At 43.3% G+C, this 14,094-nt stretch overlaps 1 protein-coding gene across 1 annotated transcript in view; it reads right to left on the minus strand.

The window, feature by feature from the left end:
* Window positions 1-5,232: 5,232 nt before the first annotated feature.
* The window catches only part of LOC132430310 (olfactory receptor 9I1-like), a 31,121-nt gene continuing 22,259 nt past the window's right edge, over window positions 5,233-14,094 (minus strand). The window contains 5 exon segments of the mRNA XM_060019702.1: window positions 5,233-5,394; window positions 7,115-7,238; window positions 9,887-10,047; window positions 10,172-10,234; window positions 12,478-12,696. Of these exon segments, the coding sequence (XP_059875685.1) occupies window positions 5,233-5,394; window positions 7,115-7,238; window positions 9,887-10,047; window positions 10,172-10,234; window positions 12,478-12,696 (729 nt within the window).

Here is a 14,094-nt window from a genome sequence, read left to right on the forward strand (position 1 = left end):
GATGAATCTCATTGCTCAGAAAAATGGATTCCTTGATACCTTGAGACATTTTGTGTAACACCATTCAGCAACATTCCTCCCAGGGGACAGTCCAGCAGCGCTATCATTGAATGAATATATGCCCAGTTATTGTGGGATTAATCATTATCCCCACACTCTCATGGAAGTGGAGGGGCTTCATTTAGAGCAGAACTTGCTCCAGCACATGGGAGACAGTCACCTGTCCTCATTTACCCAAAGACAAGCAGCTAACCAGAGCAGGTTCAGGTTATTTACTTCTTTTGTCTTCTTCTAGCTTTATTGAGATATAATTACTGTATAAATTTAAGGTGTACTGCACAAAATTGACTTCTATACATCATGAAATGCTTATCACGATAAATTTAGTGAATGCCCATCATCTCGTACAGATACAAAATGAAAGAAATAGAGAAACATTTTTTTACCTTGTGATGAGAACTCTTAGGGTTTACTCTCTTAACAGCTTTCATACATAACATACAGCAGTGTTAATTATATTTATTATGTTGTACATTATATCCCTAGCACTTATTTATCTTATAGCTGGAAGTTTGTACCTTTTGACTGACTTCATCAGATTCCCCCTCCCCCTCCCCCACGCCTCTGGTAACCACACATATGATCTCCTCTTCTATGAGTTTGTTCATTTGTTTGCCTTTGAAGTATAACTGACCTGCAACACTATGTTGGTTCCTGGTACACAACATAATGGTTCGATATTTCTATTCATTTCAAAATTATCGCCATGACAAGTCTAGTTACCATCTTTCACCATACAAAGACATTACATACTTATTGACTCTATTCCCCACACTGTACATTTCGTACATGTGACTCATTTATTTTGTACCTGAAAGTTTGTACCTCTTAATCTCCCTCATCTATTGCTCTCCTCCTTCCACCCCTCTTTCTTTCAGAAACTACCTGTTTGTTCTCTGTATCTATGGTTGTGTTTCTGTTTTGTTATGTTTGTTCATTGGTTTTGTTTTTTAGATTCACATATAAGTGAAATCATACAGTATTTGTCTGTCTCTGTCTGACTTATTTCACTTAGCACAATACCCTCTAGGTCCATCCATGTTGTTGCAAGTGGCAAAATTTTATTCTTTTTTTATGGCTGAGTAATATTCTTGTGTGTGTGTGTCTTTATTCTTTATCCATTCATCCACTGATGGGCACTTAGGCTGCTTCCATATTGTGGCTATTGTAGATAATGCTGCAATGAACATAGGGGTGGATATATCTTTGCAACTTAGTGTTCTTATTTTCTTCAGAAAAATGCCCAGGAGTGGAATTGCTGGATCATATGACTGTTCTATTTTTAATTTTTTGAGGAATCTCCATATTGTTTTGCATAGTGGTTGCACTAATTTAAATTCCCACTGACAGTGCACAAGGGTTTCCTTTTCTCCACATCTTCTCAACACTTGTTGTCTTTTTGATAATAGCCACTCTGACAGGTGTGAGATGATTTCTCACCATGGTTTTGATTTGCATTTCCCTGATATTAGTGACATTGAGCATCTTTTTCTGTGCCTATAGGCCATCCGTATGTGTTCTTTAGGAAAGTGTTCTCTGAGGTATGTTCCCGCTATACCCATTTGTTGAGAGTTTTTTATCATAAATTCAACATAGATGTTGAATTTTGTCAGAAGTTTTTTCTACACCTATTGAGACAATCATGTTTTTATTCTTCAGTTTATTAATGTGGTGGATCACAGTGATGGATTTGTAGATATTGAACCATCCTTTCATCCATGGGATACATCTTACTTGATCATGGTGTATGATCCTTTAATGTATTGTTGAATTCAGTTTGCTAATATTTTATTGAGGATTTTTGCATCCATGTTCATTAGTGATATTGACCTGTAACTTCCTTTTTTTGTGATACTTTTGTCTTGTTTTGGTGTGAGGGTGACACTGGCCTTGTAGAATGAACTTGGAAGCATTCCTTCCTCTACAATTTTTTGGAATAGTTCGAGAAGGATAGGTGTTAACTTTTCTTTAAATGTTGGGTAGAATTCATCTGTGAAGCCATCTAGTCCTGGACTTTTATTTGTGGGAGTTGTTTTATTATTGATTCAATTTCATTACTGGTAATTGGTCTGTTCATATTTTCTATTTCTTCCTGGTTCTATCTTAGGAAATTGTACATTTCTAGGGATTTTTCCATGTCTTCTACATTGTCCATTTTATTGGTGTATAATTGCTTTTAGTAATCTCCTATGATCCTTTGTATTTCTGTGGCATCGGTTGTAACTTCTTTTTCATTTCTGATTTATTTATTTGAACCCTCTCTCTTTTTTTTCTTGGGGAGTCTGTCTAATGGTTTGTCAGTTTTGTTTATTTTTTCAAAGAACTGACTCTTAGTTTCGTTGATCATTTCTATTGTTTGTTTTAGTCTCTATTTCACTTATTTCTGCTCTGATCTTTATGATTTCTTTCCTTCTACAGACTTGGGTTTTGTTTGTTCTTTTTCTGATTCTTTTAGGTATAATGTTAGGTTGTTTATTTGGACTGGGTCCAAAGGCTGCCTATGGGTCCCCAGGGGTCCCAGGGCTAGTGCTGGCCCACTGGTGGGTGGGGCTGGGTCCCAGTGCAGCTGGGGTGTTAGAGGGTCCTATGGCATCTGACTTGCCGGTACAGGGGGCTGTGCCCCTGCCCAGCTATCTGCTTGGCCTGGGGTGTCCTAGGACTGGTGCTTCCTGGCTCGTGGGTGGGGCAGCATCCCGGCACTAATAAGCTGGAGGAAGGATTCCAAAATGGCACACTTGCTACCACCAGTGTTTTCATGGTTGGATGAGCTTCCAAAATGGCTGCTGCCAGTGTCTATGTCCCCAGAGTGAGACCCAATTGCCTCCTGCCTGTCTCAGAGACTCTCCAAGGCAGCTGGTGGGTCTGACCAGACTCCTTTCAAATTACTGCTTCTGTCCTGGGTTGCAGAGGATGTGAGATTTTGTGTGCATCCTTTAAGAGTGGTGTCTCTATTTCCTACAGCCCTCTGGCTCTCCTGAAAGTTAAGTACTGTTGGCCTTCAAAGCTAAATGTTCCGGGAGCTTATCTTCCTGGTGCAGGACCCCTGTGGAGCTTGGACCCCCCCTCACTCCTTGGGGAGAATTTCTGCAGTTGTAATTATTCTCCCATTTGTGGGTCAGCTATGTGGGAGTATGGGTCTTCCCTTCCTAGTTGTCTCTGCCCTTCCTAGTTGTGTTGCCATGGTTCCTTCCTTGTAGCTTTAGTTGTAGAAGATCTTTTCTGCTAGTCTTCATGTCTTTCTCATCAATAGTTGCTCTGTAAATAGTGGTAATTTGGGTGTGCCCACGGGAGGAGGTGAGCTCAGGATCTTCCTACCCTGCATCCCTGGCCACTCTCTATTTACTTCTTATAAACAGTTTCACAATAGATACATTTAGTACACTCTGATCAGGTTAGGTTGGAAATGTTATCTCATAAGCTCTTTGCGTGTAAAGACCATACTTTAGCCATTTTGAAGTTCCCTCCCCATGACCTAGCTTCTAGCAACAGTCTCATAAAATTTCAGCTATTCATCAATCCATCAAGAGATTCAGGTTTGCCATTATGTATAATTTAATTGAATTATTTAATAAATACTCTTACTATTTGCTGAGTAATATTCTACACGCCTTATAAATATTAATTCATTTACTCCTCAGTGATAACCCCACAAAGTAAGGGCTATGGTTATCTTCCTTTACACACGAGGGAACTGCGGTACAGAGAAGTTAAGTAACTTGCCCAAAGTCACATAGCTAAGTAAATGGAAGTGCTACGGCTTGAAACTTACTCATCGGACTCCTAACATCTGCACAATGATGCCTTGGATTAACTGGTCCCCACTTTTGGCATCAGTTCCTTATCTGTAAAAGGACAGGATGGACTTGATGACTTTATATACTTACTTTTTGAGTGTTTAATAAGTGCTGAGAACCTTCAAGCATTTTTTTTGGGTTTCATTTCATTATCACAACAACCTAGAGAGAAAGGCGTAGTCTCATCTTACACTGGAGGAAACTGAAGCTTAGAGAACTTAAGCAACATGCTCAGGTCCCTATAAGTACAACATGGAGGAGCCCAGAGGATTTGAGCCAGGTTTGTTTGACTTCTTTTGACCATTCTACTGGGTTGGCCAAAAAGATCGTTCGGGTTTTTCTGTAACATCTTACCCTGCTGCCTCCCCTCAAAGATCTCTTCCAAGGCTAACTTTGCAGAAGTTGATTTATTCATTCATCAAACAACTACTCTGTCTCCTCTTTGCACCAGGCACTGGCTGGCTGCTGAAGGGTCACAGGATGAATTAGACCAGATGTTTCCATCTAGGACGGTATTAGTTGCAAACATGTCTCATCTCTCTCTCATGGAATGAAATACAAAATAGAAGCAACTAAGTGAAGAGGAGGGGTCCAGATGAGTGTGACAGGGCTCAGAGGAAGGAGCATTTTCCTGTTGATGAGCTTAGGGAAGGCATCCTTGAGAAGGTGGAACCCCTTACTGTTCACTACTGATTTTCTCACTTGAGATGATGCCTGCCAAGCATTTGTTCTTTTGTGATTTTTTCAGGATGGAGAAGGATGATGTAGCATTTGGGAAAGAAGAGGCAGCATATGAGCCTTGCTCCTGATGCCAAGATGGCAAAGACCTGCATGGCTATTATGTCTTTGCTTCAGGCACTCATGCACGCAGGGATGAAGGACACTTAGGTGGGCTGGGAAGGCCACCGGCAAGCTAACCAGACCTAGCAAACCCAAGTAACCCAGCATGGCATAAAACAGTTCCAAGGAGCCCTCATCACACTTTACAGCCACTGTGGACCCAGGCTCTGTAGAGTTCACAGGTTGTGGGGGCCATCTGGTCACCCAGAGTGTACATAAGGTTGCCTGGACCAGGGAACAGGCCATGGGGATGGTTCTAGGGAGAACTGGCCCTACCCACTTCCTAATCCGGGTGTGAGGCCAGGTGGCATGGAAGGCTGCCACCACCACAATGGTCTTGGCCAGCACAGTGGACACGCAGATTGTGAAGGTGACCCCCAAAGCTGCCTGGTGTATGGCACAGGTGAGGGGCTCTGGATGACCAATGAACATGAAGGGGCAGAGGAAACAGGGGGCCAAGGAGGACACAGCAGAAGGTAGCTGAGCTGGTGATTATTGGCTTGGACGACGGGGGTGTGGTGATGCCAGACGAAGATGCCTAAGATGTGTCCAGAGCAAGGAGGAAGAGCAGGGCTGTGCAGACGGCCAACACTGCGATGAGGGGCTCGTGGTAGGGCAAGTAGTCGAGGGTTTTGGGGATGCACTGACAACTCCCTGTTGGGCCACTGGTCCTCAGGGCACTTCTCACATGTAGCACTGTCTAAAGGAAGAGAGAGAAACTGGGTCAGAGAACAGAGTGGGGAAGCTTCTGGAAACTTTACCATGGTCAAGCGGTTATACGACTTCTGATGGCTTTTGCAGTAGAATCAGAGTATTTCAGCCGCATTACGATGGGCCTCCCAGATTGCCTGATGTCCTCAGACTTCGGGCCAAAAACACACATGGCCGAAATCCTGATAGACGCTCCTTATCATGCAACAGACTATAGTGAAATAACGTTGACATGGCAACCTGCGGAAGCTCTAACTCCTGGTTAGGCCTTGGCCTTTTGAATTGCACAACCATTGTGGCAATGTTGTAATTCATAGTCACAGCTAATTTATTCATCCATCAGCCTATTTTATATAAGGAACGTTTACGGGGCTGCTTAATATGTGCACAGACTCTCTCCTTTCTCATGGAGCCACCCTTTTCTAAGTCACTCCTTTGATAGAACTTTTCAGAGCCTTGCTTTCTTTTCTTTTCTTTTTTTTGGCGGTACGCGGGCCTCTCACTGTTGTGGCCTCTCCCGTTGCGGAGCACAGGCTCCGGACGCGCAGGCTCAGCGGCCATGGCTCACGGGCCCAGCCGCTCCTCGGCATGTGGGATCTTCCCGGACCGGGACACGAACCCGCGTCCCCTGCATCGGCAGGCAGACTCTCAACCACTGCGCCACCAGGGAAGCCCCAGAGCCTTGCTTTCTGTAGTGATTTTAAGGAAAGGCTTTGTGGCTAGAGTTCTGGAGCAGTAATATATTCTCATTTAAGCTCTTTCTTTGATTTGGATTCTGAACCTGGTCTTCCTGAAACAATCTCTTTCTTTTTCAGTACATCTACCACCTATTACTCTCCCCCAAACGCATATTGAAACACATACGGCTTCTCTACTTGAGTAATTCAGTGGTTCCCCATGTCCTACAGAATACGGTTCATGTTCCTGAGTCTGGCAAGTAAGGTCTTCTGTGATGTGACCACCTGCTTCCTACATCTCCCATCCCAGTCTAGACTCAAGTCACACTAGGCTCCTTGTCGCTTTCATGCCTTGAGGCTTCATTAACTTACTCCTTGGCCTGGACTGTCCTTATCATGCTTCATTGCCTTTGAGACCCTACTTGTTGTTCAAGGCCCATATCACATGCCACCCACTCCAGGGAAAAGTCTGCCTACATATCCTTCATTAGAATTAATCGTTTCTCTCTGCTTTCATACTCAATGCTTGAGCTTTTAGTAAAGCAACTGACTTTAAGCCTAGTTTCTCTATTACACAATGACCATTCTCCTTTAGCAAATCATGAGCTCTGTGGGGCCAGGGGCTGTGCCTTATTTGTTGTTACCACCCTGGCACCCATCACAGTAGCTGCATACAGTAGGTGCCAGTTGCTATCTGTTGAATGAATGACATCTTAGTAAAACATAGATTCAATCATTAGGAGGCTTTTCCCCAATATTTATGGAATGCCTACCATGTGCCAGACATTAAAATAGGCACAAAATTTGGGCAAACTCATGGTTGATGAGAGAAAGAATGAATATAGAGCCGTACATGGCTATAAGGTAGGATGTGGGAAGGGCGTATTGACACCATCTTTTTGATCTCCTTTTCCCTGGATTTTTTTCCCCATTAAATGAATCTTCCCTTGATGTAAATATCAGCTCTCGTCTGAAACCTTCCTTGGGTGCTGACTGGCCACCTGCTGACCAAGGGCCAGCTTCCCTCTTTACCAGGTGGCATGGACATCTCTTTTCCAGGGCAGGGAAGGCAGCTGTAGCAGCAGTTTGACGTCTCAGATAGGGTTGGCTTCCTAGCTCCTGCAGGACGTTTTTCATTGCAGATGGAGGTAGGGACCTGCACAAGGGAGGAGAGAGAGCACTGGGGAGACTGCAGGGGAGACTGAATAGCACCCGTGCCATCAGGTCTTAGAAGAATTTGCAGCCTCATTCCCACTTACCGGTCCCTCCCTCTCTTCTTTCTTTCTCCCTCTCGTCTCCCACCTTAAAAAATTAAAAACCCTATTTATCTCCTTTTTCCTTTCTTTACCCCTTTCCTCTTTCCTTCCCTCCCTTTCTTGTTCAAATTGTTATCGATGTATTCCATGCATCAAGTACTGTGTAGGGTATTAGGGAGAGAACAACAGATAAAGATGAGTTCTTAAGATGTCACAGTCTGGGGGGAACCAAGAGATCTCAAGGGGAAGAAAGATATGCGCATCATTGCTCCACAGACAAAGGGCTGGCCCCTGGGTGTTGGGCTGGAATTCTGGTTCTGCCATTTATAGGCAGGGTGGCCTGGGGCTTAACCTCTCTAACCGTTAGTTTTCTCTTCGATAAAATGGGGGTAGCAGTTATATCTATTTTGAAGATTGTGTGAGGATTAAATGAGGTGATGCAGTGAAGCCCTTACTACAGTGCCCAGAACACTGTGAATGTATAACAAATGCTAGTGAATAGGATAATCTGAATGTTCTGGGAAGTTTGTCCTCCATTCTGGGCTCATCAAATCCCTTAGCTTTTATCTCAAGGGACTAATTTTCCCCCTGAGCCCAAACAGAATTGGGAGACCAATCAATAGCGAATCAGAAACAAAGGCTACAAGCACTAGCCAGGCAACTAATTTACAGTTTCTCAACCCTCAGCATTACCGACATTAGGTGCTAGATACTTGTTGTGAAGGGCTGCCCTGTGCATCATAGGAAGTTTAGCAGCATCCCTGGCCTCTATCCACTGAATGCCAGTAACATTCCCCCCAACCTGTGACAACCAGAAATGTCTCCAGACATTGCTAATGTCCCCTGGGAAGCAAAGTCACTCTGAATTAAGAACAACTGAGATGCAAATCCTGCTTGCAGAATGAATTTTCTTGGAAAGATCTGATAAAAGGATTCTTTAGTCTGGGGAAGGAGAAGTGAGGGGAAGATACCTGAAATAGTCCTCAATGATGACCCCAAAGCAATGGGAAGCAATGCTCATTTCTCCCCTGGAGCTCTACTCTGCTCCCTTGTTTTATTTTTATGAAGTATAGCTGATTTACAGTGCTGTGCCAATCTCTGCTGTACAGCAAGTGACTCAGTTATACACATATAGACATTCTTTTTTTTAATATTCTTTTCCATTATGGTTTATCCCAGGAGACTGGATATAGTTCCCTGTGCTATACAGTAGGACCTTGTTGTTTATCCATTCTAAATGTAATAGTTTGCATCTACCAGCCCCAATACTCTGCTCCCTTGCTCATTGGCTCCCTTGTTTCTTTCTCCCAGGATGGGGGAATTTGGCCATTGAGGTGTGGCAGTCATGGGAACAGAAAAAGACTAAGGTGAGACCAGAGGGAACTAGGTTGAAATCATTGAGGATGGGGACAAAACATCTATACTTGTTACAGTAATTTTCTTACTCTTTCTGATTACACAACCATGTGGAAAATGCTATGGATGTTTAGAGAAGGGAATGATAAACCCTGCCTGGATGAGTTGGAAGAAACTGCAAGAAGCATGGCATGATACTTGAGATGCAACTGCACTGAAATTAGAAGTCCCCCACCTGGAGACCTTCGATACTTAGGGGTCTGGGAAAGGACAAATGGGGCTCTATGGGCTGTTTTCCACTGTGTAAAAAACCTTGACATCAATTGTCTATTTCCTGACATAAGGCTACAACCGAGCAACTCCAGGTAGACACACTAGCTATCTCAGGATAAACTTGAACTGGCAATTATATATAATTTTTTGCTAAGTTATTTTAATATTAATTCTATTTCATTCTTATAAGGTAGTGATTGTTTTTATTTTCCACATTAAGTCAAGAAACAAAAGAATTTGCCTGTCGTCATACAGCTAATAAGTGGCAATTTGAGATTCCAGCCTGTGTTTTCTAAGTCCAACTTTTAATGTTTCCTCTGATAAGGAGCCATGGAATTCAGCAATAAGTACCGTATAAGACTCTGAAAAATATCATATTCTTTGATCCCAAATTCTACTTCTAAGTACTTATTATACTTATAGGAAATCAGAGGTAATCTTAAATATGTATGCAGAAGTTATAACACAACAGAGGTATTTAAATTGCAAAAATTAGAAAACATTGTAATGTCTAATAACAAAAATATTTAAATATCTTCTTAATCTGTATTGTTTAATATTATGCAATCATGCTTCTGAAGATATACAACGCGGCATTTATTGGGATTTTATATAGATATATATAAAATTTATTTTGCTATTTGTTCATTAATCACCTTTGCCTTTAGCAAACTCCTTTGCTTTTGCAGCCAGAGAATGGTTGTGGAAGGTTTTGTTTGCTGAACAGCCTCAGAGTTGTGTAGGTCAATGGTCTACCCTACCAAGTACTCTGTCAGTTCAGCATAACAAACTCTGCTGGGTGCTTGGGGGTGAGAGGCGCTTGTGGGCTTGGTCCTTAGGGAGGTCTCTGCTCTCACCTTTAAGCGCCCTTCAGATAATAGCACTGTCATTTATCAGCAGCTCTTTTCCAGGAGGTAACCTCAAGTCAGAATGTCCAACAGTCAGGGTCTGTTCTCTCTGGTCTGGGAGGATGTAGATGTTTTGAATGTCAAACGTTGCCAGCATCTCCCCCTCTTTAGTGAAGCAAACCTCTTCCTGGGCTTTGGTGGTGAAGCAAACCTTTTGGGTGTAATGGAGCATCTGAGACAGAGACAGAAGGTAGAAGGAGGGAAGCTGGTTAGGAGCAGAAGAGGCACAGGGGGCTTCCTTCACATCATGGACTGTCCTCCCACATCTGTGCTTGTCAGCCCTTGGAGGAAGGCACCTTATCTCTGTACATTTTATGAAAAACGAACTCTGCTTTCTCATCTCCCAAGTTTGTGCTAACCTGCAATAAGCAGGGGAGTCAAAGTTGAGTCAATGGAAAGCTGGCAGTATTGGGTCTTGCCTAAGCTAAATTCACTCATAGGATGGTCTTATGAACATGGGTCTCTATTCATCCAATTTTGCACCATCTGTCCATACAAATTACTAAGCTTCCTTCTTCGTGCCAGACATGACTGGTAGCTAGGACACAAAAGCTCAGTCCTGCCTTCAAAGCGTCACCACGTTCATCTCTGCAGTGTGGCTAATTAGGGAATGCTTCTGATTAAAAGGTGTTATAGACCAAGGATTGTGAATGTTTCAATGCATCCCAAACACTCCATAGCTGGGAGAATCTCAGCTTCTGTGACTATCAAAGCCCCATTGTCATTCCCTTCTGGGAATAACTTAAGTAGTAAAAAGGGCAGGTCAGGCCAAGTGCCTTTAGGAGCCCACCAGGGTCTTCAGAGTGGGTGCTTTGGGATCTTTTAACACCTCTGGAGAAGATGGAATTAACTTTGATTCTGTGATTAGGTTGTGATCTTTTCCAGAAACCTGGAACTCTTTAAGAAAACCTTTGAGGTTCTTTATAATAGAGCTCCCTCTTGCCTTTCCGACCTTTTCTTTTCACTGTTTCTTTTCTTTTTCCTTAGTCTGTTCCATGCTTTGAACCAGCTAGATCACTTTCCCACCCCTGCACATGCCATACCCTCCAATATCTGGTATCTGTGATTGTTTATGACTCTTTACAACTAGAGTGTAAACACTTTGAAGGCAAGCACGCATTTTGCACATTTCTGTACCCCCATTGCTCCAAGGTGAATGAAGGTTGCTTTGTAAATGCTTGTGGCATGAACACACATATATATATTTTTTAATTAATTAATTTATTTGTTCTTATTTTTGGCTGTGTTGGGTCTCGGTTGCTGCACATGGGCTTTCTCTATTTGCAGCTAGCGGGGGCTACTCTTCGTTGCGGTGCACAGGCTTCTCATTGTCGTGACTTCTCTTGTTGGACAGCCTGAGCTCTAGGCGCGCGGGCTTCAGTAGTTGTGGCGCACAGGCTTAGTTGCTCCGCGGCATGTGAGATCTTCCCGGACCAGGGCCCGAACCCGTGTCCCCTGCATTGGCAGGTGGATTCTTAACCACTGCGCCACCGGGGAAGCCCCTGAACACATATGTGTTGAATTAAGCTATGGAAGCCCTGTAAGACTACAGGAGGGAGTTTGAACAAATCACTTTGCTGGGGGCAGAGTTGGGTCTAGAATCGTGAAAGATTCCTGGAGTTCTTCAGCTTTGAGAGGCAGTGCCCAGACTCTGGAGCCAGGTTGCCTGGTGTGATTTCCAACTCTACCTGAACCAGCTGTGTGGACTTTGGGTATGTTATTCTACCTCTCAGTATTCTCATCTGTAAAAAGGGGACCTACCTCATAGGGTCATGAAATGTATTAATACGTATAAAGTGCTTGGAACTTTACTTGGATAGAATAGCACTCAGAAAGTGTTAATTAACTATTATTACTCTTATAGCCTTATAAGAACTCACATGATATAAATACTGATAAAATTGCCTAAAACCTATCTTAAAGAAGCTGTGCCTGGTTTGAAGACATTCTTTTAAAATTAAGAGGATTTTTCTTCTATTCTGAATTTGTTTCTATAACTTTGCTTGGATATTTGCAGTGGTGTGTTGTTAAATGTTTAACAACTGGCTCTCTGGGGAGAAAAGCCAGGATTTTAGTGTTTGCTGATTTCCATGGTTTAACAAACAATTTGCATAATTCCTGAATATTTTACAAAGACTCTCATTGCCAGTAGGAGCCAGCTCTCTCTTCTTCATCTAAACCCCTGATGTCTTTAATAATAAGGGATCTGAGCCATAGTCACTTTGGCCCTAAATTCAGTTCACCTTTCATTAGACCACACCACCCGTCTGCTAGTCTCTGGGATGAACAGGGACTGGGCGAGGGTCTTGGCTGCCCACCTATCAAGGCCTGGCGTTCTGTGAATTAGCACAAGTACCTCCCAGGAAGGGTCCTTATCTCTTGGGGAGCAGTCCATCAGTTTCTGATAGGCAGCCAGCAGGGCTTTGGCGGCCAGGCAGGCTTGGTAAGTGGCCGTCAGATCAGGAAGTTTGAAGGCAAACAGATGGACAGTTGTCACGTTCTCAAGCCCCGTGCAGTTCTGAGCCCCTTCTCTGGCACTTGGGGTGGAAGCCCCTCATCCAGGCCACCTGCATCCCTGCAGCTGCTCCCACAGCTTCCTCACCAGACTGTTGCTTGCGTAGGCGGCTGGGCGCAGCGCCAACAGTAAATCCTCAAAGCCGGGCATCACTGCTGAGTGTACGATCACGCTCAAGCTGCCGTTCAGCAAGCCCAGAGCCGTGGGGCCTGGCACCGAGGGACTGTGGGAGAAGGAGGTGAAGAGCCACGTCCTCCCGGTCACATTCTTCCAAACGGCCTCGGCCAGGAGCCTGAGGTGGAAGTGCTAACAGTCACAGACGACAACGTGGCAGCTGCTCTGGCCTTTGATATATGTTATACATTATGTCCAGGTCGTTCCAAAGCCTATAGGCTCAGGCCCGAGAAGCCAATTCACCTCACTGCAATAGACTAAAGAACATATCTTAGGGTGCTGGTGAAAGAAAGATATGCTAAGTGTTTTGTCATTCTATATTGTATATTTCTTTACACTGTTTGAGAAATGAAGGTTCAAGTGAATTAAAAACTTGAGTTATCATTAGAAGAGTTGAAACAGGATATAGAACTTCCAAAGTGCTGTAAGGAAAATAGATCTCAAAAATCAGGAAATTTCAAGAAAGGAGAAAACAAGAAAAAAGTATAATAAATAGAAAACTATAATAATAGCAATCGTAAATGAAAGCATAGACATCCCTTCTAACTAAATAACAAATGAAAGTGCCTTCTACTTATTATTTCTATCATTATGGTTTATTAGTTATTAATAAAAAGTTATGACGAAGCATATGAAAGGGAAAATTTTATAAGACGGTGGAATAACATCAAACACGTTAGAGTAAATGTGAAGGGTTAAATTACTCTAGTTAAGAAGAGTGGTGTGTCACACTACTATATATAGGATAGATAACTAATAAGGACCTACTGTATAGCACAGGCAACTCTATTCAATACTCTGTAATGGAAAAAAAATCTAAAACAGAGTGGATATATGTATATGTATAACTGATTCACTTTGCTGTATGCCTGAAACTAACACAACATTGTAAATCAACTATACTCCAATAAAAATTAAAAGAAAAAGAAAGGAGAGTGTGCTGGGTTCGCTACTTCCTGTCTGGATGAACTCTCCAGCCATCTATATCCTTTGGGTGCCAGTATTCTGATGTCTGTGGACCTTGTCTAGGGGCTGCCCTGCCCTCTCTCTTCTGGTCGGAGGCTTGACGTGAGACTAGGGGTGGGAGGAGAGTGAGGTTCGAGTATTCATGCCCCCAGATGCCGCTCTGCTCAACCGTGGGCTGTCAGTGGCTGCCTTCATCTGAGGAAGGCCACGCCTCTAGTGGGGAGGACCCCTCCTACTACTTCCTCCCCTCCGTGCATGGGGAGGAGGGGCTTCTCACTGTGGCTGTGCCCTGGATGCTTCACCCTTAACCCTGCCTACTCCTTTGGAAAGAACTCCTTCATCACATTCCCATGGGAGTGTGCCGTCTGTGTTTTGCCTTTCCAAGGTCAAAGCGGGGAGGATTGAGCAGTTCTGACACAGGTAGCTGGAGTAAACATTTTGACTAGTATAGACACTTCCAAATTGCATGAAAAGCCGAAGTCATCTATTTGCTATTTAGAAGAGATGCATCTAAAGCAATAATAGGAATGGGTAACATTAAAGCCTTAAATGAGTCCACTTGCC

The sequence above is a fragment of the Delphinus delphis genome, chromosome 8 (genome assembly GCF_949987515.2).
Source record: "Delphinus delphis chromosome 8, mDelDel1.2, whole genome shotgun sequence".
Lineage (NCBI taxonomy): Eukaryota > Metazoa > Chordata > Mammalia > Artiodactyla > Delphinidae > Delphinus > Delphinus delphis.